The sequence below is a fragment of the Abramis brama genome, assembly GCF_963993115.1.
Source record: "Abramis brama genome assembly, chromosome: 24".
Classification (NCBI taxonomy): domain Eukaryota; kingdom Metazoa; phylum Chordata; class Actinopteri; order Cypriniformes; family Leuciscidae; genus Abramis; species Abramis brama.
Genome location: NC_139986.1, coordinates 19,038,288 through 19,063,076, shown reverse-complemented (window position 1 = coordinate 19,063,076; position 24,789 = coordinate 19,038,288). Strand labels below are relative to the sequence as shown.

Here is a 24,789-nt window from a genome sequence, read left to right as displayed (position 1 = left end):
ACAACCTTACAGGGATAGTTTGCCCAAAAATAAAATTACTGTCATTTACTCACCCTCATGTTGTGAATTTCTTTCTTTCTTTCTTTCTCTCTTAGAATACTGAAGATATTTTGAACAATGCCTAAAGGTCCGTTTACACCAAGAACGTTAACTTTAAAGATAACTACCGGAATATTAGCGTCCACACCAGTGGACGATATTGTTCTGTTTATTCTAAGCGCATGCTTGTCTATCACTTAAAGGCTCGAGCTCATTACAGCAGGATGGATTCTGATCAGCTCTCAATATTTATCATCAGCCAGATAAAATCATTTTGAAAGTCATTCAAATTATATTGTTTCACTGTGCCGTTATCGTTATAGCTGTGGTGTGAACTGCTATTCTTTAATATTGCGAACAATTTATAGAACTACATATTTATTTGTCAATACAATGAAAATCAATAGGGTCCAGTGTTGTTTGAACCTCCATGTTCTTCAAACTATCTTCTCTTGTGTTCTACAGAAGAAAGTCATATAGGTTTGAAATGACATGAGGGCGAGTAAAAGATGACAAAATTTTAATTTGTGGGTGAACTATCCTTTTAAATCTTTTTGACACCTCCAGTTATTTTTTTCTCTAAGGTCAGGTTTGTTTTGCCCTCTAGTTGTTTTGTTCCGCATCAAAGGTCACAATTAGAGGAGTGGTTCTCCTTCCAAACTCTAGTAAAAGGGCCACATCAGCACAGACATTCATAGTACATCAGACACAAGCTGTGGTTTGCCAAAATATACCCTGTCAGCAAATACACACGTCATTTTCATATTGCACCCATCTAGTTGAGCATCGGGGGCATATAGTTGTAATAGTCTCCAGAGAGAAGCAATGATCCAGGGTACATGTAAAGTTCCTTCCCTGCTGAGTGCCTTAAAACCTTGTTTCCTACAAAACGATGTCATGCATGAAATTAGAAATGAGAGCATCATGACAGTGTGTCTTTGGGGTTAAGGGTCAGAACAGAAGCTGTTTTTGTCTACGCGAGGTTGAAACAGATTAGATGGCAGATTACAGTAACTCTGCTAAACTGTCCACCCATTCCTGCATCTGATGCAGTCAATCCTATTATGGTGCTCACTGATCAGGGCTCATTGTACCCATTTTTTTCTGCATCAGGCCGACGGATTAACTGTAAGTCTTCTCTCAGCGTTAAGAGTTTAAAGAGTCATACTGTCATGTATCTACAACCATGGTTCTTGCATGTTCACTGTTTATGCGTGTTCTTCTGTCTTTAAGATTAACAGGCTACATGCATACCCAATGAGATTTACATCTTAAAAGATTACTTTAATATAAAATAATCCAAGAAGCTACAATCAGAGTATAATAGAAGAATTTAGTTATAATATTTGTTAGATTTAATAATGTAAAAGAACATTTTGAACAATTACACTTTTATTAAACATGTTTTTCATCAGAGAGTGTAGGACACATGAAATATTTGATGCAAAGTTCAAATCATCAACAATATAAATAGAATATTCTTTGCTTGTGAAGCAATGAGTGCTTTAAGAGATGGGATATAGCTGTAATGTCTGTACAGAGATATTTGAACATATTTATTGATATAATCCTCATATGTGGTCATCTTCTCATGAAACTAGAGATGAGGTCTATAGGAAAAGGAAAGACAATAGTTGAGTTCTTCTCCGTGGCGATCTCAGTCAGTGTCTGCATGTAGCGCAGCTGAAGCGCCGACGGAGACTCTGACATCACGTCCGCCGCCTCCTTCAGGGCGCGTGAGGCTTTCATTTCTCCGTCTGCTGCGATCACCTGTTCAGTATACAACACACTTAAATATGATCATTTTACAAAGGCAACACTTCAACACAATTCATTCTTCATATGAGCACAATCCCAATTCACATTCTAGGCTCTGGCACACACCTTTAATTACTCGGAAATTTCCATTGAGCAAATCCAGTTTGTTTTTCCACTGCGCTTGTGCCATAGTGTGAGGACATAAAGGCTCAGGTTTCCAGTCAACAATATGACATTAGTATAGTGTTCACTGAAAGGCAAACACTTCTCTGAACTAGTGTATGGATGGTTAAATTAATGGAAAAAATGGCAATCTTTGAAAGTTTTCTTTCATGTAGGTCATTGATTTGCCTAGGCTATTTAAAATGCTGGATCAAAATACAGGTACGCACATGTTTCCTAACCTTTGGCACTTAATATTAAGTTACAGTTAAATTCAATTATGTAAGTATTATACATACTGTGTATAAACATCTTGCAGATTCTGTGAGCGGTCAGTCATCACAGATAGCAATAAAATCAGGCTAATGTCTTGACCTGTAGTGCTTTGCTGGTCAGCTGGTTTTGTTTTGGAAATTGATTGGCTTAAGGAGGTTACAGTTCATCTACACCCCTGACTGAGCGAGTGTGAGGGGCTGCAGGTGTTCATCCACACATCCAATCATAGAAAACCGTGTTTCCCCAGACAAGACAGAACACAAAGCTGCAAAGCTGATAAGACTAAACTTGGCAGGCTCGGCACACACAGCATAGCATGTGTTTGTTTGTGTGTGTGAAGCATGTAACAGTCTTTTAGTGCTCAGACACCAACCTTGGCCCGGGCATCTCTGGTGGCCTCTGCTTCAGCTGCCATGGCTCTCTGCAAAGAGGTGGGCAGTTTGACGTCTTTAAGCTCGACCCGTTCCACTTTGATACCCCAGTTCTTGGATGCAGCATAAAGCACAGCCTGTCAGGCAAAAGATAATGAAAAGATGAACAATTTATATTTAAGGCATTTATATGCTCCTATCCAGAAGAGAATGTTGACTCTGGAAGAAATACCCTTAAGGTTCCAAAAAGGGGATTTTCAGTTGCCCCAATGCCATAAAAGAACCATTTTGGCTCCCCAAAACAACCTTTAAGTGAACAGTTCTTAAAAGAACACACTGTAAAAAAAAAAAGAATTGAGCTATAACTTAAAAGGTCTGGAGCGAATTAGTTGAGTTAAATGAAAAAGTTGAGTGTAGTTGCCTTACTTTTACTTTTTACTTACTTTTTTAAGTTTGCTCAACTTTTTTTTTTACAGTGCATTTTTTCTTAGTGTGAAGAACATTTTTATCCTCCTGGGACCCAGGAATAGACTTTTGTCCACTGTAGTGGACATTATATTTTAGTGAATTTCTCTGACACCATACGTCACGTCACAACATGGGTGTCCAAAGAGCACATTTAGGGCTTTTCAGAGACACCAAATGTTTGGAGGTTTCACCATGAAAACAACTTATCCTTGGTCTTTAAAAATGTCTGACATTAATTTAGTGATCTAATGTAGCACTCTTATGGAAATATGATAATATATTGTAATTATAATTTAAATCGGACTACTTTTCAAATTGTATTTCATAAACCAACATCTCAGGAAAACGTGGGGTTTCAAATCAAAAATACTTTCTGTTACAGAACAGGGCATTGATTTCATACATGTCCACTGTAGAGGACATCAGGACTTAAATCATGTTTATCAGGCATTTTGTGAGACACAACAAGTGAGTATGGAAATAAATTATACATCAATATTCCTATGAAATATTAGATGTATTATTATTAAAATGTTGCTAATTATTACTCCAATTATTACATTTCTTTTTTCATTAAATGTTGCTCCAAGAACACATTAAAATTAGAACACATGTGCAAATTAGATAAAGTGTATAGATACATTGCATTGAACGGGAATATTAATTTATGGCCATTTTACCCACATATCGCATAAAGTAAAATGGTGTATCAGTTCATTCCGTTATATCTTTCATAACATAGTTGAGAATCATCTTTTTACAAATTTTGTTTAAAAAAAAATCCTGAAACCCCAAAATTTATTGGTGATTGAAAAAAAAAAATCATTGTTTTTGCCTATACATATAATTTCATGTCATTTTATTTTTTAAACAACTGAGTCCTGGTGTCCACTACAGAGGACATAGCCTTTTTTACCTTTTGTTTCTTATGCTCTAAACAATGTGATGACATGGAAAAAAAACTTTAAAAAATGAAAATTCTGGGTCTCAGGAGGTTATAATCTAAAGAACCCATACTTCCTTTATTAAGAATGGAAAGTTTCCATGGATGTTAAAGGTTCTTAATGGAACCATCAATGCCAATAAAGAACCTTAATTTTTAAGAGTGACCTAAAACAGGGCTACAACTTAAGATTCAGAGGTGTTTACAAGAAGGTTTGTCTTACCTCCATCTGTTCTGACATCTCCTCACGGTCTTTTAAGATATCTGCCAAGCTCTTAGTTCCCAGCATGTTTCGTAAAGTAGTCTGTGCAATCATCTGCGTGGCTCGATTAGCATTCTCCACTTTGGTAATGGAGACAGTGGGGTTAAAGATACGATAGTAGACCACCGCATCCACCATGATAGTCACAGAGTCTTTGGTCAGCACCTGAGGAGAAATGTCGAAAATGTAATGCATGTTACATACTGATAAGTTGCTGCTTTAAATTTTTACGTACAATCAACTTGGATGTTTAAGTAATTTCAACTTAAATTACATTAAACTGAATTTTAAAAAATGAGTTGAATCTTGTATAGGTGAAAATTGATAGATGAAATAGTTGAAAATTGCTTAAATTATTTTGAAGAGTTAAAGCAGTGTAAAAACATATGTGGTCATAATTTATTGATAATATCATTTTTTTAGTGTAACAACACAATAAAACTCTTCAATAAAGATTATATTAAACGCATAACCTTGAATATTGAATAAAATGTTATTTAGATAATAGGTAGGCTATTCATAGCAAAATAACTAACAAGATTTTGATGTTTTTGATTCAAATGAATCACTCACCTCTTGAGGAGGGATTTCAAAAGACACTGTCCTCAAGTCAACCTTCCGAAATGTATCCACACATGGAATAATCCAGAACAAACCTTCAAAAACAATCAAGATGAAGTACTGCTTGTTGCATTGGCACTAAACTATGTTTAACAAATTATTCATGATTTTAATAACGGGAGGCTAATTACTAACCAGGTCCTTTAGCACCGCCAAGGAGTCTACCCAAGCGAAAAATAACTGCTCTTTCATATTCCTGGACAATCTTTTAATAAGATGAAATGCAGATATAGCAATTGAATTAACTACAACATCTTAATGTTTATGTCAGATTTTATTCTTTTGATAACAGTATTTGTGATTTTTAAGTAGGTTTTAAGTAATTATCTTACCTTCATACAAAACCACACAGAGACAGGAAAAGTAAGAAAGACAAGGATGAAGGAAAAGAAAGAAAGGAGGTATCCGCAGAACCCAGAGTTCCCGGATTGGTCACCGTCTGGTTAAACCCAAGGTAAAAAGTTAGTCTCTCAACGACATTAAAATTATCTGATTAAATATATGATTAAAAAAAAAGAAGAAGAAGAAAAAAACTCAGCAAACCTGACTGGAAATTTGTATCACTCTCTTCATTTGCTAGAGGTTCAATTTTGTTCCTGGACATCTCACTTGGAGAAGACAGCATTATAGACATGGTTAGCAGTTTTTGTTTTCTGTAGGACTGTTGAAATGTACTTTGAGTGAGATATTTAAGGTGAATTAAATACGCTCTCTTTTTCCATTACCGCCCATTTTCACACACAACACATGGAAATTTGCATGGCATGTTGCTAAGCAACAAAACTGAGCTCATGTTAAACCTGAAAGTCAATTACTCGTTTGTCCATTCTTCCTTCCTTGAGGCCTTATCAAATATCATCATATATTTTCTTTTTGTTTACACATGCAATGAACAAATGTTTTGTTTTTCTTCTTGTTCAAATGCAGAGAGTATTTGAATAGAATGTAAGGCCTAAATTAAGTAATCTTTTATCTCTCTCTGTCTTTATTATAATATCTTAGCAAATACAATTCAATATGATTTTCTAATTCAATGTTCTTTAATGTTCTTTTTTTACTTGTTTTCCTAATTCTTAATGTTTTCTTTTGGATATGAGTAAAGACCTGCTGTGACAATGACTGAAAAAATAATATCCTATTCTGTGCAAAATAATCTGAAACAATACGATTTTACAGACTGTAGTATTGTTTCAGGTGCTATTTAATATGCAAACATGCTATAAATGTTTCTCACTAAGTTATATTATTAAACTTTTTATTCTAAATTAATTAATTAACATCTTCTAACTAAGAACTCTTGTTATTATAATTGTACCGCAAAAAAAAAAAAAAACATCAAGACATTTTTTACCTTAGAAAGTAAGGCCAAAAGTCAGAGACCACATGAAAATCTGGAATCTAAAATTGTATTGTACCTGGAGAAAATGTACTGGCTTTGCAAAAACCTTTACTCAAATTATTGCGCTGAAAATATTATGTGTAATGAAAACAAAGAATTGCGAAAATACGCAATTAAAGTATTTAAAGCTTAATTAAAAGCTTTTTCAGTTGTGTTCTCAAAAATTACAGAAATGGTTTGCACAACAAAATGATTGACAACTGTGAAACATGCCACGCCCCCAGCTGAAATCGCCGCTGTGATTGGACAATGTGCGCACGCTGCACGCTCCACTGTTTATGCTCCAGATGTGGTTTAATTCAGCACAGAAAGCGAGCTTTAATGTTCCCAAAACATGTCAGAGGACATTTAAAACGTGAATTTCGTCGGCAAGCGTTAATAACGTAAATTGTGGGCTACTTTATGTGTTTTCCTCTAAGCTGCTATTGTTCTAGCTGTATGAGACGCAGATGCAGTCTTGCAGGATGTAATTTACACACGCTGCAAGACAATATTGTTTTCAGACGCCGCAAGCTTTAGTGAAATGAGGTAAGCACAACTTTAATTGATGCTTTTTTCACAGTACATGAACTTCACAGTACATTAATGTCTCTATTTTTAATATCTCAAGAGGACGCAAGCAAAGTTCACATTATTGTAACGTGGACATTTCATAATTAATTCATTTGCCAAGAAAGACATGTATTGGTTTAAAAAAAAGAAAAAATCAGTAGTACACATTTATTTGATTTAAGTTTTTCTTTTCTCATATAAGAACTGACCAGTAGATATATCTGTCCAGCCTTCTATATGTCCATTAGTCAGATACCCTTTGCAATTCATAAATGTATATTACCTTTCTCCATTGTCTAAGGTTATTGTCTTTGCTGACATCTGTGTTTTGATATTTCTACTCACAGTGAAAAGGGAGCCTTATCTGTATGAACCTGTTCAGGTTAAATAGGTAATCTAGGTAAGTCTATAGCTGGGGAGGTATTCTATAATGTCAACCACAGCAACCTTTAACAGTTTTTGTTTTCAGGGTGGTTGTAATGGGTCACAGGGGACCACAGCATTTGTCTGACCTTTGCAAGCTGTATAATGAGGATTCTGTCCACACCCTATGCTCAGTGTTTGAGCATGAGTGGGAAAAACAACAGAATTACAGTGAGGTAACTGTAAAAATACACAAGGGTTAGGGACAACCTTCCTGGTTGGACTTGTTATTATTGTTTCATTTCACTGTGAAAAGCATGTTTTGTATGAGATGTAATGCTAATAATGTTAATATTTTATACAGAGGTCAGACCTAGAAGAAGATTCTGGAAGAGAGTTACTGCTGGTCTCCAGGAAAACCAATGCTGGTTACTCTCTCCTTTATGCGATATGGATGACATTCCATCCAGCCTTAGTCAAAGTTGTGCTCCTGAGACTGTCAACTGATCTTTTTAGCATTTTAGGTCTTCTGACACTCAGGTATGACTATGACTACATATAAAAATATGTTTGTGTTTGTGAGTGTGTGTATATGTATTTTTATTTAAAGTCCGCGTGAACCGGAAGTTGCAAACGGCTTTTCTCCAGTGTTGTGACGTATTTCCCAGTGAAAAGGAATATTGAACAGAGGTTTTACTCTAGCGCTCCTCCTCTCCATCTCTCGCTCATAACAGACTAACGGTTTGAGGGGAGTGGTTAAGCGTTTCCCAACCCAAGTTCTCAAACCTACGTCATCAGGGAAGGTCCTCCAATGCAGAGGGGAGGGGCATTTTCAGATTTTGATTAAAGATTACGAAGCCAAAAATTTTTTTTGTGTGGATTGACTTGCATGGATGAATTGTTCACCACAAAACGATCAATTTAGGCAAACAAAGTAAATATGGTCAATTTTGATTTCATGTGGACTTTAAATATGCAATTAGAAATAATTAAATTAAATATTCACTAATTTGCATATATTTCCATATCAGAAATCTGAACAATGGATAAAGCCAGTTTCAAAAGTCTTGTTACATTTTGTTGACATATTAAAGTCTAAGGTTTTTAGTGAGGGGATTTTGGATATCCCAAGTTATCACTCCATAAATCAGAAAATACTGTCAACAGGAATAAAATATATAAAATCAGGCAAATAATATATGATCAGAACCCTGTGTAAATACCTTCAGAATATAGATGGCAGTCTGTGACGTCACACACGGAGTGGCCTTTTGTCTGAAGGAGACGCACAGGCAGTGCCCGAGGTATAGCAACGAGACACAGCACCTCATTCCCCTTCTCCGGGAACCAGGCTTACAGACGTAACCTGAGACTTTCCCTTTCGAAAGTGGAACTTCAACGCTGCGTCTTGGTATTGATGCTATGGGGAACCAATACCCACTACGCAATGCTGAGGGAATGCCTGCCTCATTAGGCTGTGAATATGCACAAACATAGTGGGCATAGCATCAACTGACTCAGATTACCCAGCTGGAGTCAGAAGCATGTGAACCCCATGGGCGCATCCCATGTGACTCATATAGTGGTGCTACTCCCTAAGCCAATACTCCCTGATACTAGGAAAGGTCCCCAAGTTTCTATGCTGTACAGCAAGGTAAGTCCTGACTGTGCACCTTCTAAGGTGGAAATAAGGAGAAAATACCAAACATAGCCTCAGATATGTCAGGCATATCTCACCAGTATTTGGCAAGGCTCTTAGAGAGCAGCCTTCAGCAGGGGAGCTTCTACTCCATTCTAACAACCTTAGAGTGGTTAGGGGAGCATAGCTCATACCCTGACTTGAGTAAAGGCACTTCTTCCAGATTCACTATAGTTAATGGCTAAACTATAGACCAGGGTTCACCAATCTCGGTCCTGGAGGGCCGCTGTCCCTGCAGAGTTTAGCTCCAACCAGCTCCAACACACCTGTTTGAAAGTTTCTAGTATGCCTGTGAGACCTTGATTAGCTGGTTCAGGTGTGTTTAATTGGGGTTGGAGCTAAACTCTGCAGGACAGTGGCCCTCCAGGACCGAGATTGGTGAACCCTGCTATAGACTGCTACAATGACAAGGAGGGACGTCTTTGGCAATCCACCTCTACTCATCAGTTTGTAATACTGATTATCCCTATAGAAGCACTCCACCAAAGGGGAGCATTGAACAGGGCTGCCTTATGGGCAGAACAAAGAGTTCAGAGTTTGAGATAGGTGAACTCCCTCACCCCGGCTCATCACAGTGAGTACTTTAAGTTTCCTTCAAGGGCTGAACGCGCTCGCTCCATTGCTAGCAAGCAGCTCTTCACCTGGGCCATTTTGAAAGGGTTCTGTAACGTTTGGTGTATGCAAGTGCTACTGAAGTGAAGATTTCTGGTTCAGTCCATTAGATAAAACTCATTTCGAGAAAACTGCCTTTAAAGGCACACTATGCAGTTTCTGTTTTTTTCTCAAACAGCGACCCTTAGAGTCGCTGTGGAGAACTTGTATTTAACGTTACTGTCGTAAATACCACTCTGCACTCTTCCGACCACGCTTTCTTCATTTTCTTTGTCGACTCTGCCATGATACACGTCTGAAATGCGTGCAAGTGTCTTCCATAGAGGCTGCTTCATATGTTGTTGATGTACAGTGAGGAAAATAAGTATTTGAACACCCTGCTATTTTGCAAGTTCTCCCACTTGGAAATCATGGAGGGGTCTGAAATTGTCATCGTAGGTGCATGTCCACTGTGAGAGACATAATCTAAAAAAAAAAATCCAGAAATCACAATATATGATTTTTTAACTATTTATTTGTATGATACAGCTGCAAATAAGTATTTGAACACCTGTCTATCAGCTAGAATTCTGACCCTCAAAGACCTGTTAGTCTGCCTTTAAAATGTCCACCTCCACTCCATTTATTATCCTAAATTAGATGCACCTGTTTGAGGTCGTTAGCTGCATAAAGACACCTGTCCACCCCATACAATCAGTAAGAATCCAACTACTAAAATGGCCAAGACCAAAGAGCTGTCCAAAGACACTAGAGACAAAATTGTACACCTCCACAAGGCTGGAAAGGGCTACAGGGAAATTGCCAATCAGCTTGGTGAAAAAAGGTCCACTGTTGGAGCAATCATTAGAAAATGGAAGAAGCTAAACATGACTGTCAATCTCCCTCAGACTGGGGCTCCATGCAACATCTCACCTCGTGGGGTCTCAATGATCCTAAGAAAGGTGAGAAATCAGCCCAGAACTACACGGGAGGAGCTGGTCAATGACCTGAAAAGAGCTGGGACCACCGTTTCCAAGGTTACTGTTGGTAATACACTAAGACGTCATGGTTTGAAATCATGCATGGCACGGAAGGTTCCCCTGCTTAAACCAGCACATGTCAAGGCCCATCTTAAGTTTGCCAATGACCATTTGGATGATCCAGAGGAGTCATGGGAGAAAGTCATGTGGTCAGATGAGACCAAAATAGAACTTTTTGGTCATAATTCCACTAAACGTGTTTGGAGGAAGAAGAATGATGAGTACCATCCCAAGAACACCATCCCTACTGTGAAGCATGGGGGTGGTAGCATCATGCTTTGGGGGTGTTTTTCTGCACATGGGACAGGGCGACTGCACTGTATTAAGGAGAGGATGACCGGGGCCATGTATTATGAGATTTTGGGGAACAACCTCCTTCCCTCAGTTAGAGCATTGAAGATGGGTCGAGGCTGGGTCTTCCAACATGACAACGACCCGAAGCACACAGCCAGGATAACCAAGGAGTGGCTCTGTAAGAAGCATATCAAGGTTCTGGCGTGGCCTAGCCAGTCTCCAGACCTAAACCCAATAGAGAATCTTTGGAGGGAGCTCAAACTCCGTGTTTCTCAGCGACAGCCCAGAAACCTGACTGATCTAGAGAAGATCTGTGTGGAGGAGTGGGCCAAAATCCCTCCTGCAGTGTGTGCAAACCTGGTGAAAAACTACAGGAAACGTTTGACCTCTGTAATTGCAAACAAAGGCTACTGTACCAAATATTAACATTGTTTTTCTCAGGTGTTCAAATACTTATTTGCAGCTGTATCATACAAATAAATAGTTAAAAAATCATACATTGTGATTTCTGGATTTTTTTTTTTCGATTATGTCTCTCACAGTGGACATGCACCTACGATGACAATTTCAGACCCCTCCATGATTTCTAAGTGGGAGAACTTGGAAAATAGCAGGGTGTTCAAATACTTATTTTCCTCACTGTATGTGACGTCGTGCCGTAAAGCAAGTCGTGATTCTCGCGAGATTTGTCGGGGTGCCACCTCTCAAACCTGCATTGCTGGATTTGCCAGCGGCGTCCCCCCCTGCTTTGCTATCGGGATGATTCGCCCTACTACGAGTTTGTTTACCATCTAAATTATTTCAAAGCTGTTATATTAAGGTACAAATCTTGCATAGTGTGCCTTTAAAGATATGTATTGTAAATAAAATCTACAGACGCAAATGGATAAATTGCAGTAAAATAATATATATATATATATCTTTATGTACATGTCTTTTAACCTCAGATGGGTGATCCTGTTCTGTGAGAGGCAGGCTGTGTTTGACTGGGCAGGATACACACATTCTCTGGTGGTTTTGGGAGCAGTTTGCTGCTGTGCTGTTTCTCAGCATCACCTTGACAAACATAGTAGGATAATTACAGCCAATGCACAAGCGGTTCTGGCTTGTGCCCTCTACAGGAAGGTAAAGATCATTGACTGTCTCATTTGCTCTATTAATGTGTTTTTTATGTCTTAACAAAAATACTGAAAGTAAGCAGTACATTTCTACTTTTTCATATGCTAAAAGGTTTCTCTTCTTCCTCCATGGTTTCTTCCATTTCCCCCTCCTCCTTTACATTGAAGACATTGTCTCTTTCACATAGTTCTCAGCGACAATCCAACACCAGTCAGTGGACGGATGTATTAGGCAAAGTTGAATGTGTAGCAGAGCTGGTGGTCACATTGACCTGTCTTTGGTCCTGCCCATTGAGAGTCACTCTCTATCTGGGTTTTCTGTGGGGAGAATTGGGCCCTGGCGTGCTGGTGGGGGTGGTATTGCTACTAGTCCTCATCCCTGTCAACTCCGCAGTGGAGCACAAAGCCAAACAGCTTCGGGTTAGTAAGTGCAGACTGCTCAAGCTTTTGCTTGCATAAAGCATGCATAAAATGAAGATGAAGGATGTTCATTGCATCTCAGTACATTTCTGTCTTCTATGTTTTGTTGCTGATATGTTTCATTATCTTTGTTTGTTGTCCCTCAGAAAACTCAGCAGATCATCAGGGAAAGGAGTGAACAGCTCATCAAGGAAATGTTGCATAAATACCAGGTCTTTTCTGTTCCTGATCCTTACATGTGATCCATGTCATATATAGTACTTCCTCTCTTGAATTTGTTTTAATCCCAATCGGGTGATAGGATTTCGGTCTTAGGGTGCCTCAGTCATGTATCCAAGCATGATTTGGATTGGAGGAATATTTCTTGCCTTAAGTGCAAAAAGGTCAGATTCAGTTTTTTTTTTTAAGTCACATGAAATCCAAATGAACCATTCTTATTTTTTATGGAACATTGCAATGTTTTTTTATATAAATGATTTATCTGTGCACATCATTGTTTTATTAAAAACATTAATTTCCCCTACCCCTCGGGGTTGGAACAATAATCCATCCCCTCCAGCAACCTGTCACTCATATGAGATCAACGCAATTAGCAAACAACAACAATGCAGTCAATTCCTCCTCCTGGTTTGTGAAGCCATTTCACTCGGATATAAATAACAATAGGGAAGAAAATACAATTACAATTTCCCTTTCACGCGAGTTTTCAATAAACAATCAAATGTGTTTGAAGCAGATGTATGTCAGTAATTAAATTATTTTTGTGATTGCACTTGGTCAGTGCTTCAATATAAAGTTTGTCCAGAAACACAGCATTTTAATGTGTACTTTATTCAGTGCCTGATTAGTAATGATAGAACATTACTTAACTGTGTGTACGTCTTTAAAACTTGTATGCCTTTATGTCATCACGTTATATTACAGAAGCTAAAAAGTGTCAAATAACACTTTCCTTTCTTTGTATTTTCAGTTAGCAAGCTGACAGCTGAGCCTACTATAGTTTTGCATAGTGCTAGCTGGTTAATACAAGCTCTTTTGATTTAGTTAGAACAAGATATCACATAAATGCAAAGTTTTAATAGGCACTGAGGAAAAGTAGTCTGGCATGGCACCACCTCTTTCTGTATTTCACTAGTTTTGTAACTTCTCAGTTTTAAGTCGCAATGAAACAGAATTAGTGTCGGATCTTTTTCTTCCTTATTTTGATGTACATAAGAGTGAAACTGATTATCAAAAAAGAAAAAAAATGTAGGGGACTTGGTTCAATTCACCTGCTGTTGATTAGATGGAGGCAAACCTGAATGCGAGCTTGCAGTCGATTGTAAGGATTTAAGTGGTGCATGGCGTTTCGCCAGATTCTTTCTTAAGAATTATAAGGTTTAAAAAGGGGAAAAAAAGAAACATATGCATGGATGAATTGGTCAAAATAATGTGCATTCAGAAAATAGGGTGAATTTTAATTTCATGCCAACTTTAATCTGCCTTTGTGTAGGCGCTGAAGCTTCTTGCATGGGAGTCTTGGTTCCATCAGAGAGTTACAGAGTCACGGGCCAGGGAGCTGGAGGTGCTAAGAATTCTGGGATATTTGACAGCCTTCTCTATGCTGGACTCTATCTGTATGCCTTTCCTGGTGAGTGCTTGATATTCTGGACATGAATTCCCAGGCTGTTTTTTTGCTAGACTGACCAACATGTTTATTTTCTGGTTTTGCTATTTGTCTTGCTGACTAATCTAGTCAATAAGCCTTGCTGGTTTGTGTAGATATTCAACATCCTACCTAAAAATCTGGTTTTCACTTTTACTACTGTTAAACTACCCTCTCTGTGACTTTGACTTTGTCTCTCTTCTCCAGATGCACAGGGGCTTACTAAGTTAACAAATCCACAGCGCTCTGAGATTAAAACTCAAAGCATCTATTAAAACTCTATCATAGATTACAACCTGAGGTCAGAACATTGAGGTCTGCTTCATGCCCCTCTTTCATCAGTGAAAACCTCTGACATAGTCCAGAGTTCTGCTCAGTGTTTTGTAAAGACCAGATGAACTTTGTTCTGGTTGTATCTCCTTTGACCCATATTTCCCACACTCTTTGTCTTTCCATGTAGGTTGGTTTCTCTAGTCTTGGTGCATTTGTCCTGGTGGATGATGGGAATGTTCTCACACCGTCTCAGATCTTTACATGCCTCTGTTTCTTCAGATTGCTCCGCCCACCTCTGCTGGAGCTCCCTGGGCTCTTGTGTGTTCTCAAGCAGGTAGCATGCATATGACAACATCAAAACCTTTCATCAAATTCTAAGAAACTTTAGATTTAATATTTTTGTTCTAATGAATAAGGCACAGCAGTCTCTTTGCCATCTGGAGAAAATATTTCTCACAGAGGACCTGGGAAACTCTCAGTTAGTTACTACAAAAGGTAAAGTCACAATATATTAAAAGTCGCAGATGCACAAAGAAACTTGTTTTTTATTATTATAAGTGGAAATGTTTGGCATTGTTGTTAAAACTAAAGTGTCACCCTCTCAGGTGCTACAGAAGACATTCCACCTGACAGTCCTCAACAGCCATGTGATGGGTAAGTTGGTAGTTTTTTTATTTGTATTTTATAATGTAAAATTATTCTATTGAATGGCCTCATTTTACATTAAGTTTACATTAAAGTTTACATTAAAACAGTAATATTATGAAATATTATTACAATTTGAAATAACTATTTTCAATGTTAATGTATTTTAATTTAATGTAATTTATTCCTGTGATGGCAAAGCTGAATTTTTAGATCTTCAGTGTCACGTGATTCTTCAGAAATCATTCTAATAGGCTGATTTGGTGCTCAAGAAACACTTCTTAATATTATCAATGTCTTTGTGGAAACCGTAATAATTTTTTTTCAGGATTCTTTGATGAATAAAAGCATTTATTTGAAATGGAAGCCTTTTATAACATTATAAATGTCATTTTTGATCAATTTAATGCTTCCTTACAGAATAAAAGTATTCATTCCTTAGTATAAATTAATTTAAAAATAATAGTACTGACCCCAAATTTTCTATGTACTATGTATAGAGGATATTTTATATTATGTCTCCAGCATGTTTGTGTGCATGTTATCTTATCCTCTGCCATTTGATTTGACAGAGTCCAGAATCTGGACTGTGGGTAAAGCACAGTGTGTGACCTGACCCGTAAGCTTTCGTTGTCCAGTACTGATCCTGCATAAATATATTAAAATTGCTTTAATCCAAGACAAACATCCATGCATTTAAGAGCATTAGCAGTGCTTCTGATTTTAATATCTTTCTCATCCCCCTGAGAGAATTTATCATGCTTTTCTTACACTGTGTTCTCTGGCCTTGTGTGGATAAGTCCTGAGGGTTAATGCAGGTTAAGAAAGGATGATATCCACAGAATCACAGACAGGGATTGTTGGCCACAGGATGATGGCGCCTGATAAAACCTCATGGGAAAGAAAACCTCTAGTCAATCTGAACAGGGCCGCCAACATTCCCTTTTTATTCCAGATTAATGAGCTTCTTGTGGCATCATCATCAACAAGCTACACCTTATTTCTCCACCCAGCCTGTGGTTTTGTTGTGTTCATGCATGCAATGCAGACTTACCCTTAATACATTGTATAAATATTCTTGATGTTTTGATTTTTACAGGTGTAAAGATAAGCTCAGTAATTCTGACGAGAAACGAGATCACTCTCTATTCCAAAAAGTATGTACCAAAAATTATCATTTTTATGGTAATTTGAATTATTTTTTAAAAAATAAATGCATTTTTTTCTTAATTATTCTTTTTATTTTACTTAATGTATTAATTTAAAAGAAAATCATATTTAAAAAAAAAAATCTAAATAAGCTTTGTTGTATTCCTCATTTATAAGTCATTATAAGTGTCTGTCAAATAAATAAATGTATGAATGTTTATTCATATGAAAATGGTCATCATTTACTCACCCTGTTCTATCTCTGTCTACTAACATAATTTGTTTATAGCAGTGTCCAAGTGACCATAAAATAAAAGCAAGATTTTCTGTAAATAATGGCTTGATGATACAGTTTATTTCTGAGTGAACTCCTCTTGCTGCGAATATTGTGTAGTGATGTGGTTTTGTAATTCCAGGGCAGTGGAGAGGCCCGCAGGCTGTATCTGAGGGCTTTTGGCTGGCACTGGGTGTCAGTTACCTCGCTGGTCTACCTGTCTGTGTGTGCTGTTAGTTTAGCACAGGATGCCGTCCTGAGCGTGTGGACGGGTGAAGCCAAAGAAGTTCAAGGCCTGGAAGAGTGGAGAGAGCTCAGAAACTCGCGACTGTCTGCGTACGCGCTGCTCGGACTCCTGCAAGGTTGTTGTCAACCTGTAGTTTCATAGACAAGAGTTTGTGTTTCTTCTTAGCTTATTTATGTGCTTTTGTATTGCAGTCTTGCTTGTGTGCTGTGCCGCCTACTGTCTGACCTGCGGTTCTCTCAGGGCTTCTCATACGCTACACTCTGAGCTGCTGTCAGATGTTCTTCACCTGCCTGTGCATTGCCAGAAGACAGATGCCAGATGGTCACTGCAATCATTCACTCAGGTGAGTGTCATCCTCCAGAGGCCGGTGTAGAGCAGAGGTGAACTGAAAATATTGATTCCCACCAGTAGCAGGTCATCACTGTTGTGTCCTTGGGGAAGTAGATATTATATTAAATAACAGACACAAGCAAATATGATGGAAATCCAACATAGATCTGATTTTATCCCATTTCAACAACACCAAACAAGTCTAATTGTGTTCTCATGTTGGCTTAGGATATGCAAGTGGTTGATGAAGCACTGGCCAAACATTTGCACAGCTGGTTGAGGAGTCTTTTGGACATATTGAGCACCATCACTTTGATAATCTTCATCATGCCAGTTTTCAGCCTAGCTGTGTGCCCGCTGATAATGCTCTTCCTTCGTATTCAGGTACGTCAATTTCCCATGAATGTTTGACCTGAAGGTTTGTACAGTACATAAACCACCATCTAACCCCCCGCCCCCCTTTTCAGTCTCATTTTTCTTCAGGTCACATACGAATCAGACACATTGAGGCAAACCCTGTTGTTTCAGTTACTTCTCTGGAGTGTGTGACACATTGTGTTGAAGTTCCACTCTCTGGGCCAAAACACAGGCAGGTGTGTCTGACGCACTACCTCCTAGCCTCACATCAAAACCTGCTGGTCAAGTACAACAGAATCATCACCGAAAGGTTAAAAAAGGTTTTTACATACATTTTGTTTATGCAAGTTAAGAATTAGCTGAGTAAAAAAAAAAAAAAAAAAAAAAAAAAAATATATATATATATATATATATATATATATATATATATATATATATATATATATATATATATATATATAATTGACGAAAAGCATATTGAATGAAACCATTTAACATTGAGTTAAAACAACTAATTAATCAACAAGGAATTAACTGATTGTGTTAATGTTAATTTTGATTAACTGTTTCTGTTGTCCCCACTTCAATAACATAACTGGTGCTGATGCTGATATATTAGCTTTTGTAACTGTTTCTTATTGCCTTTTCTTGTTGTTATTATTAGTTATAAAAGTCTATAGATTATATTTACATAATTATTTGAGATATACTGATAATAAACATTTATTTATGTACTGAAAATATCCATATTTAAATCTCAGGCTGAATTTTGTGTATTCGTCTGTGGACAGAAAGAGATTTGTGTTTAAGGTGTTCTGCAATTTTTGTTTTGACCTGCCACCTGAAAAAAATGAGAACTACACTACACTAGGGGGCGCCATTTGAGTGTAAAATCGTGTCAAATGCATCTGTGACTGATATATTAGCTTTTGCAACTGTTTTTGTTTTTTGAGTATGTTGTATTTTCAAGCCAATAAAATATTATTTTACATACCTTTGCGGTAAAACTAAGTTTTAAATGTAAATGTTCTCTACTAAACCTGTCAAATAACTGTCACGTTTATTGCAGCATATACAGCTTTGATTAATGTGATTGCTTTTATGACCAAAAGCAATATTTCTGTGTGCAGTTGGGCTGTGTTGCAGTTTGATGGCATTGCTGGGATTGTGCTGTTCCTGGTCAGTCTGATTCTGCTTGAGACTCAACCTGACTCAGGGCTTGTGGCTCTGGCTTTGATCTGTGCTTTTAATGTAAGTTTATCTGTACTGATACCTAATCTGAGTTTGAATAATTCATAACGATTATGAAAATATTTTGTTACAGATTAAAGAAGCTCTTCGCCGTTACCCTCAGGCCGCCTCTGATATCAACATTGACATGCTGAGCATGCAAAGATTTTGTGAATTTGCCAAAGTAGAAAAGGAGGTAGAGGGTAACATAATACTTGTTTAACACCTAAAAACTCCTTCCATTGTGCTTGCGCAATCACACCTTACACATAACCCTACATGGTCAAATTCATAGTTCCCAAAAGGATGACTCTCATTTTTTTTAGTATCATTGGATGTCATATCCTCTGCATGAAAATGAATTTAACCAAATGCCCCCTTTTACCTCAGGCAGAATGGACAGTCACCCACAGACCACCCTTTGACTGGCCCCGGCATGGAGAGGTGAACTTCAGGAACTATGAGTCCGAAGCCTCCTCTAACTGCACACCAGCTCTTAGAGGAATTAATCTCACCATTTTAAAAGGGGAAAAGGTATTCTGAATTAATTTATCTAACTATTTATTATTTTATATTTATTCATTTATTTATAAATAACAAATAAATTAAATATTTATATTAATGATAGATTTGTTTGTATTTGTTTTTCATGTATTATTCATTTTTTATTCATTATAATAATAATTTGAATAATTTAAGATTAGCTGATGATACATTTAAATGTATTTATTTTATTTGCATACTGAATATATCAGTATTTAAATTAGGGATGCGGCGATCCAATACTCAATATCGGTATTGGTCCTATACGGACCTTTTTTGCCAGATCGGGTATCTGTCAGTACGGGACCGATCCAAATTAATTGGTTGAATTATTTCACGGAAATTCTTCCCTCCTCTGCGAGCTGTCAGTCATCCTTCATCTTCAAACACCGCGTCGTGTTCGGCTGTGACAGTTCCAATGTTCCCATTATCACGCATAATCTGAACATAAAGGTGTTCTTCTGTTTAAAACTACTGTATTTTTCATCACTGTAATTAGTGATGAAAAAATCACTAATTTATTTATTAGTGATTCTGAATGGTATGGTACTCGCTATCGGATGAGATTGGACAGTATTCACGCAGTAACTGAAATTTAAAATAGAAAAAGGCTCGGTAAACTGCTGGACAGATGCAGTACTCTCAGTGTTGCGCACACAGTATATCTTCGCTCTCTTTATATACATGTATGTATATGTGTGTGTACACAATTTTCTCTTTATTTATAATGTAGTAATGTGTAATTGTCCTTGCCGACTGGGTTCTGGTTGGTTCTGCTCCATAGGTCTGTATTGGAAATCTTCTCAGGCCACCTGATGTTGAGGATGTGGCGCAAGCACTTATTGACAAATGTCTGTATCTTGTTGGTGATGGTGTTGGTAACCCGCCATGTTTCGGACCCATAGAGGAGGACTGCTTTCACGTTGGTGTTAAAGATGCGGACTTTGTTGCGCTGGGATAAGGCCTTGGAGTTCCAGATGGGCCGCAGGGTGTTGAACGCTACCCTTGCTTTGCTAATCCGGCTCTTAACATCATCATCTGCACCGCCATCAATGTTGATCACGCTTCCTAAGTACACAAAGCGGTCGGTCTCCACCAGGTCTTCTCCCTGTAGCTGCAGTGGCTGATGTAGTCGGTTGTTCATCCGCATCACCACTGTTTTCTTGATGTTGATTTTCAGGCCGGTCTTCTCTGCCTCCTCCGCTAACCGCGTTAGCTTGGACTGTGCATGCTGCTGTTTGTGGGACAGGAGGCCGACGTCGTCCGCAAAATCCAGGTCCTCTAGATGTTTGGTAAAGGTCCACTGGATGCCTGTGTTGCTGCCCTCTGTGGTTCTTCTCATGATCCAGTCTATGACGATAGCATACAACCTTGCCTCACTCCTGTCTTCACTGCGAAGGGGTCTGTCAGCTTCCCGTTGTGAATAATCTGACAAGATGAGTCCTCATAAAGCTGCTGGATGATGTTTATGAGCTTTTGCGGGATTCCGTAGTGCTGCATTAGCTTCCAGATGATCTCCCTGTCGACACTGTCGAACGCTTTTTCAAAGTCAACGAAGGTCGTATACAAAGGAGTCTGCCATTCGATGGATTGCTCGATGATGATACGCAAAGTGGCGATATGGTCTATACATGAACGATCTTGTCTAAATCCTGCCTGTTCTGCTCTCAGCCTCTTATCTAGAGCCTCCTTCAGTCTCTCTAGGATGATTCTGGTCAGAACCTTGCTGGGGATGGACAGCAGCATGATTCCTCGCCAGTTGCAGCACTGGGAAAGATCACCTTTCTTGGGAAGCTTTACCAAGTACCCGAGCTTCCAGTCGGCCGGCACTTGCTCCTGTTCCCATATCTTCACCAGGAGGGGGTGCAACATCTCTGCTGCTGCTGCCGCATCTGTCTTTAGAGCTTCTGGGGGGATGCCGTCAGGGCCTGGTGCCTTGCCGTTCTTCAGGGGCTTGATGGCTTTGATGATCTCTGCCTTGGTTGGTGGATTGGTGTTGATACAGAGGGGTTCTTCTGCTGGTGGTATGTCAGGAACTGTTTGCGGTGGTGGTCTGTTAAGAATGGGGGAAAATGGGGGGTGGATAGGTCACACACTTCGCAAACCAATCGACAACGTCACAAGGCAAGCACTAGACTGGAACCCACAAGGAAAAAGGAAAGTGGGACGGCCCAAACAGACGTGGAGAAGGTCAGTCGAGAGCGAAGTGAAGGACGCCGGAGTGACATGGACTCAGCTGAAGAAAACAGCCCAGAACAGAGTGCGTTGGCGTGGTGTTGTTGCAGCCCTATGCTCCATAAGGAGCCTACAGGAATAAGTCAAGTAAGTCAATGTGTAATTAGTGAGGTATAGATATTATAAACTGATCAAGAAAAAAAAATTGGGTTGGTGACTTGGCGTCAAGGTTGTGGGATCGATATCTGTGTCGGACATGAGAAAGTGGTATCAAGCCATCCCTAATTTAAATCTCAGGTTGATTTTTGGTGTGTTTGCGTGTGTCCACAGATTGGAGTTATAAGCAGTGGGAAAGCAGACACCGATAGCTTGGTTAGCTGTCTGTTCCGGACAGTGGAGGCCAGGAGTGGTGCTGTGCTGATCGACGATGTAAACATTACCCGCATGAGTCTACATGACCTTCGTAGCCGTCTGCAAATCATTTCTCAGGTTAGACCAACAATATTAGATCTGCAATGCAATGCATACAAGAGAATGAGATCAAACTAGTTGGATCCAGCCAGAGCAAAATCAGTCAAAGTCTGGAGGGGAAGGAGTGTTGACAGGTAACAGAACTATTTTACTGGGTGTGGTTGAAGGAATGCTGTTGAATAATGTGTATAATGTGTATAATGTTAAACTTGCTTTACCCAGGCTCCCCCAGTAACAAGCATTATTCAGTTATTGTTTTCTTTAATGAGTTATGGTGTCCCATGTTACAGGTTCCTGTACTGTTCTCGGGACCCCTGAGGGCTAACCTGGACCCGTTCGCTCAGCATACTGACGCGCAGGTGTGGCTGGCTTTGGAGCTCTGCCATCTCAAGGAACGTGTTCAACAATTGCCTGCACAGCTGCTGCACCCTGTTCAAAGAACGTCTCTCACTTTCAGGTGTGTGGGAATCATGGCAAATCTTTGGATGCCAATTTGACATGTTTATGTAATATTCAGAGTATTACATCATACAGTTATTATATAAATGGTTGATGTAGTATTGATAGTATATTATTTATTTAATTATAATTATATAACTATAATTTAATTATACAGTTATTTAATCCAATTCCCAAAAAACAGGATCACAAAAATTAAATACTGAATTAAAAAATTTAAAATAAAATCTATTAGAAAAAAAGCTTTTAGAAGCTTCTCAGTTGAATATTAAAAATCAAATTCCATTAACTGGAATTTGCAGTTTGGGCAAACCGAAATAACTGTTTCCCACAATTTGGTATAAAGGCTGCTCATTTTGTGTGTAAAACAAACTACAGTGAGAAAAGATTCACGGTCTAGCTGGAACCAATCATGAGTCCAGATCTAGACTGTGGCTCTGGTTTATTGCTGCATGAAACATTATAGTTTTCTCTATGGCAACCTTTATGCACTGGGACAACAAACAATTGGTTGTTATGGGTTAAATATTTCTGTTTTTTGTGTGTTATGTAAGCTTTGGCCAGAGGAGGTTGCTGTGTTTAGCCAGAGCTTTGCTTGCAAGGGTCAAAATCCTGCTTGTGGAAGAGGCTCTTCCTTGTGTGGACATGGAAACAGAGGGCCTTGTCCGACAGTTGATCCACACAGAGTTTAAAGACTGCACCGTACTGTGGCTCGCTCAGAACCCGCTGACTCTCATGCACACTGACAGGTCAGGAGCTACAGTCCTTTATTTAACCTGTGACTCATCCTGTCATTTAAATGTCAAGTATTCAAGTAAGGCATTTCTGATCTGTTGTTACTCCTTCAGGGTGCTGGTTTTGAATAATGGACAAGCTGTGAAGTTTGACGCCCCTTCCACTGTCTTCCAGCAGGGACCACTCTTCAGTCAATAAGATGAGACCTCTTGCTCTTACAGTACATCCAGTTATTGTTATCATTTATTCTTTTCGTTTCTTTGCTGACTAAAAGGTAAATAATAAAAGTTTCACATAAATTTCACATCATACATTAGGTTACCTAAAGCACAGTTTATTGAATCTAATTCATGTTTCATATGCCTTTGGACAGAATATACTGAATAACATGTTAAATAAGTGACAGGTGGAACACAAACATACTTTGAAATATTATAGTGAATTGTGGGGGTTATTTTAAATGTATTTAAATTATTAATTTCTTTTTTTCTTTATATTTCTTTATTTTTTTTTGTAATATTTTATTTATTTTGATAATTGAATGTTTATTAATGTATTACAATAATATTTGTAGCTTTTTCTGCCACTTAATTAAATCAAATATTTAAGTTCACACAAACATGCCAGTTTACATTGTTTAATGTTAACTTAAGTTTCACGATTCCTTAGATACCTAAGGGCTGTTTTCACTGAATTTTATAGGATGTTTTATTTCAGCTGATGTCAGATCAGAGTTCAGAGATCATTTATAACAAAATTATATTTTTGACACTTTTGATACTCTTATGTCAGTGTTTTACAATGCAGTACAATATGCATATGAAAATTAGGTTACACTTTATTTTAAGGTGTTTGTGTTACAGTGTAATTATACACATAGGTACAGACAGAGTAATAATAATTAACTACATGTACTTACTATAGGATTAGGTTTAGGGTTAGTTGCATGTAATTATGCACAATTTATAGTTATTATTATAGTAATTACATGTAACGTGTATTAAGGACACTGTAAAATAAAGAGTTACTGAAAATTAAACCAGCAATATGATAAATAATAAGCAACAGCAGGTGTTTTTTTTCCTTCTAAGGGCTGTTTGAGGTTATGCACAGTGGATGTTTGAGATGTTTGTTGACACATTCTCCTCGTGTCCATTTCCTTTGCAGTTATTGTCAGTTATTTGCACATTAGGTTGCATTATGGTGCTGGGGTTTTTTCACAACAGTTTTCCACATTGTAACTGTCTCCATATCTTTCCTTTCGTGCTTTGGTCTGGTCATTTCAGGTGACAGTTGTTTCACCAAGAGTGTAGTTTATTATCTTTTTTTATAGCATATTAAAACCTGTATGAAAATTTCCTGAATAAAATCCAAAACACAATATATATTTGATGTGGTTTTTATTAATTTTTATGTTCTTAAATGCTGCTCTTTTTAGCTACATCATGACTACAGGAGATTTCCCCCCTGTATTGAGTATTTCGTCTTATTATGTCCACTGTTGTCTTTATCTAGATCTTTTCCAGTTCCTCTGCATGACATTTTCATTTAATTATTTAGCAGACGCTTTTATCCAAATCGACTTACAAATGAGGAGAGCAATCAAGCAATAGGGAAACAATATGCAAGTGCTGTGACTAGTCCCAGTCTAGATATGAAGACCTCTGATGCAAAAGCTTCTAAAAGCCACGTATGTCAAAAATGAGATAATAATATTGAGTGAATGCTCTCCGCACATAGTATACGTTCGTCAAATACTTTCACCTCAAACTCACTAAATTCCAGCCTCAGCCTATTCAGAAATGTCGGTACTTATAGGTAGAAACCTATACATAGGAGCCTGATAAAAATGCTAATATTAAAGAAAAACGTTAGACGGA

The 24,789-nt window shown here is 38.1% G+C and overlaps 2 protein-coding genes across 3 annotated transcripts; one reads left to right on the top strand and one right to left on the bottom strand.

The window, feature by feature from the left end:
* Positions 1 to 1,355: 1,355 nt before the first annotated feature.
* Positions 1,356 to 8,738, bottom strand: LOC311075408 (mechanosensory protein 2; the record flags this gene model as incomplete). Of its 2 annotated transcripts, none has more annotated exons than XM_084102806.1 (8): positions 1,356 to 1,809; positions 2,609 to 2,743; positions 4,241 to 4,444; positions 4,853 to 4,935; positions 5,036 to 5,105; positions 5,233 to 5,339; positions 5,444 to 5,508; positions 8,438 to 8,738. In XM_084102806.1, the coding sequence occupies 7 exons, from the start codon at positions 5,502 to 5,504 to the stop codon at positions 1,621 to 1,623; spliced, it is 849 nt and encodes a 282-aa protein (XP_083958932.1). In that variant the 3' UTR covers positions 1,356 to 1,620. The 2 variants fall into 2 exon arrangements, with proteins under 2 accessions (XP_083958932.1, XP_083958933.1); XM_084102807.1 differs by having other exon boundaries at positions 1,375 to 1,809; positions 5,444 to 5,561; positions 8,438 to 8,545.
* abcc13 (ATP-binding cassette, sub-family C (CFTR/MRP), member 13) lies at positions 8,637 to 24,286 on the top strand (the record flags this gene model as incomplete). The annotated part of the gene is made up of 25 exons (XM_084102056.1): positions 8,637 to 8,710; positions 8,815 to 8,868; positions 9,386 to 9,487; positions 12,145 to 12,376; positions 12,523 to 12,588; positions 13,869 to 14,006; positions 14,482 to 14,628; positions 14,711 to 14,789; positions 14,900 to 14,948; positions 16,039 to 16,096; positions 16,505 to 16,724; positions 16,801 to 16,952; positions 17,168 to 17,323; positions 17,407 to 17,606; positions 18,427 to 18,547; positions 18,621 to 18,722; positions 18,917 to 19,060; positions 19,854 to 19,947; positions 20,250 to 20,361; positions 20,741 to 21,050; positions 21,131 to 21,391; positions 21,575 to 21,733; positions 22,006 to 22,172; positions 22,729 to 22,923; positions 23,023 to 24,286. 25 exons carry the CDS (start codon positions 8,637 to 8,639, stop codon positions 23,105 to 23,107), a joined length of 3,477 nt encoding a protein of 1,158 aa, XP_083958182.1. The 3' UTR covers positions 23,108 to 24,286.
* Between the last annotated feature and the right edge of the window lie 503 nt (positions 24,287 to 24,789).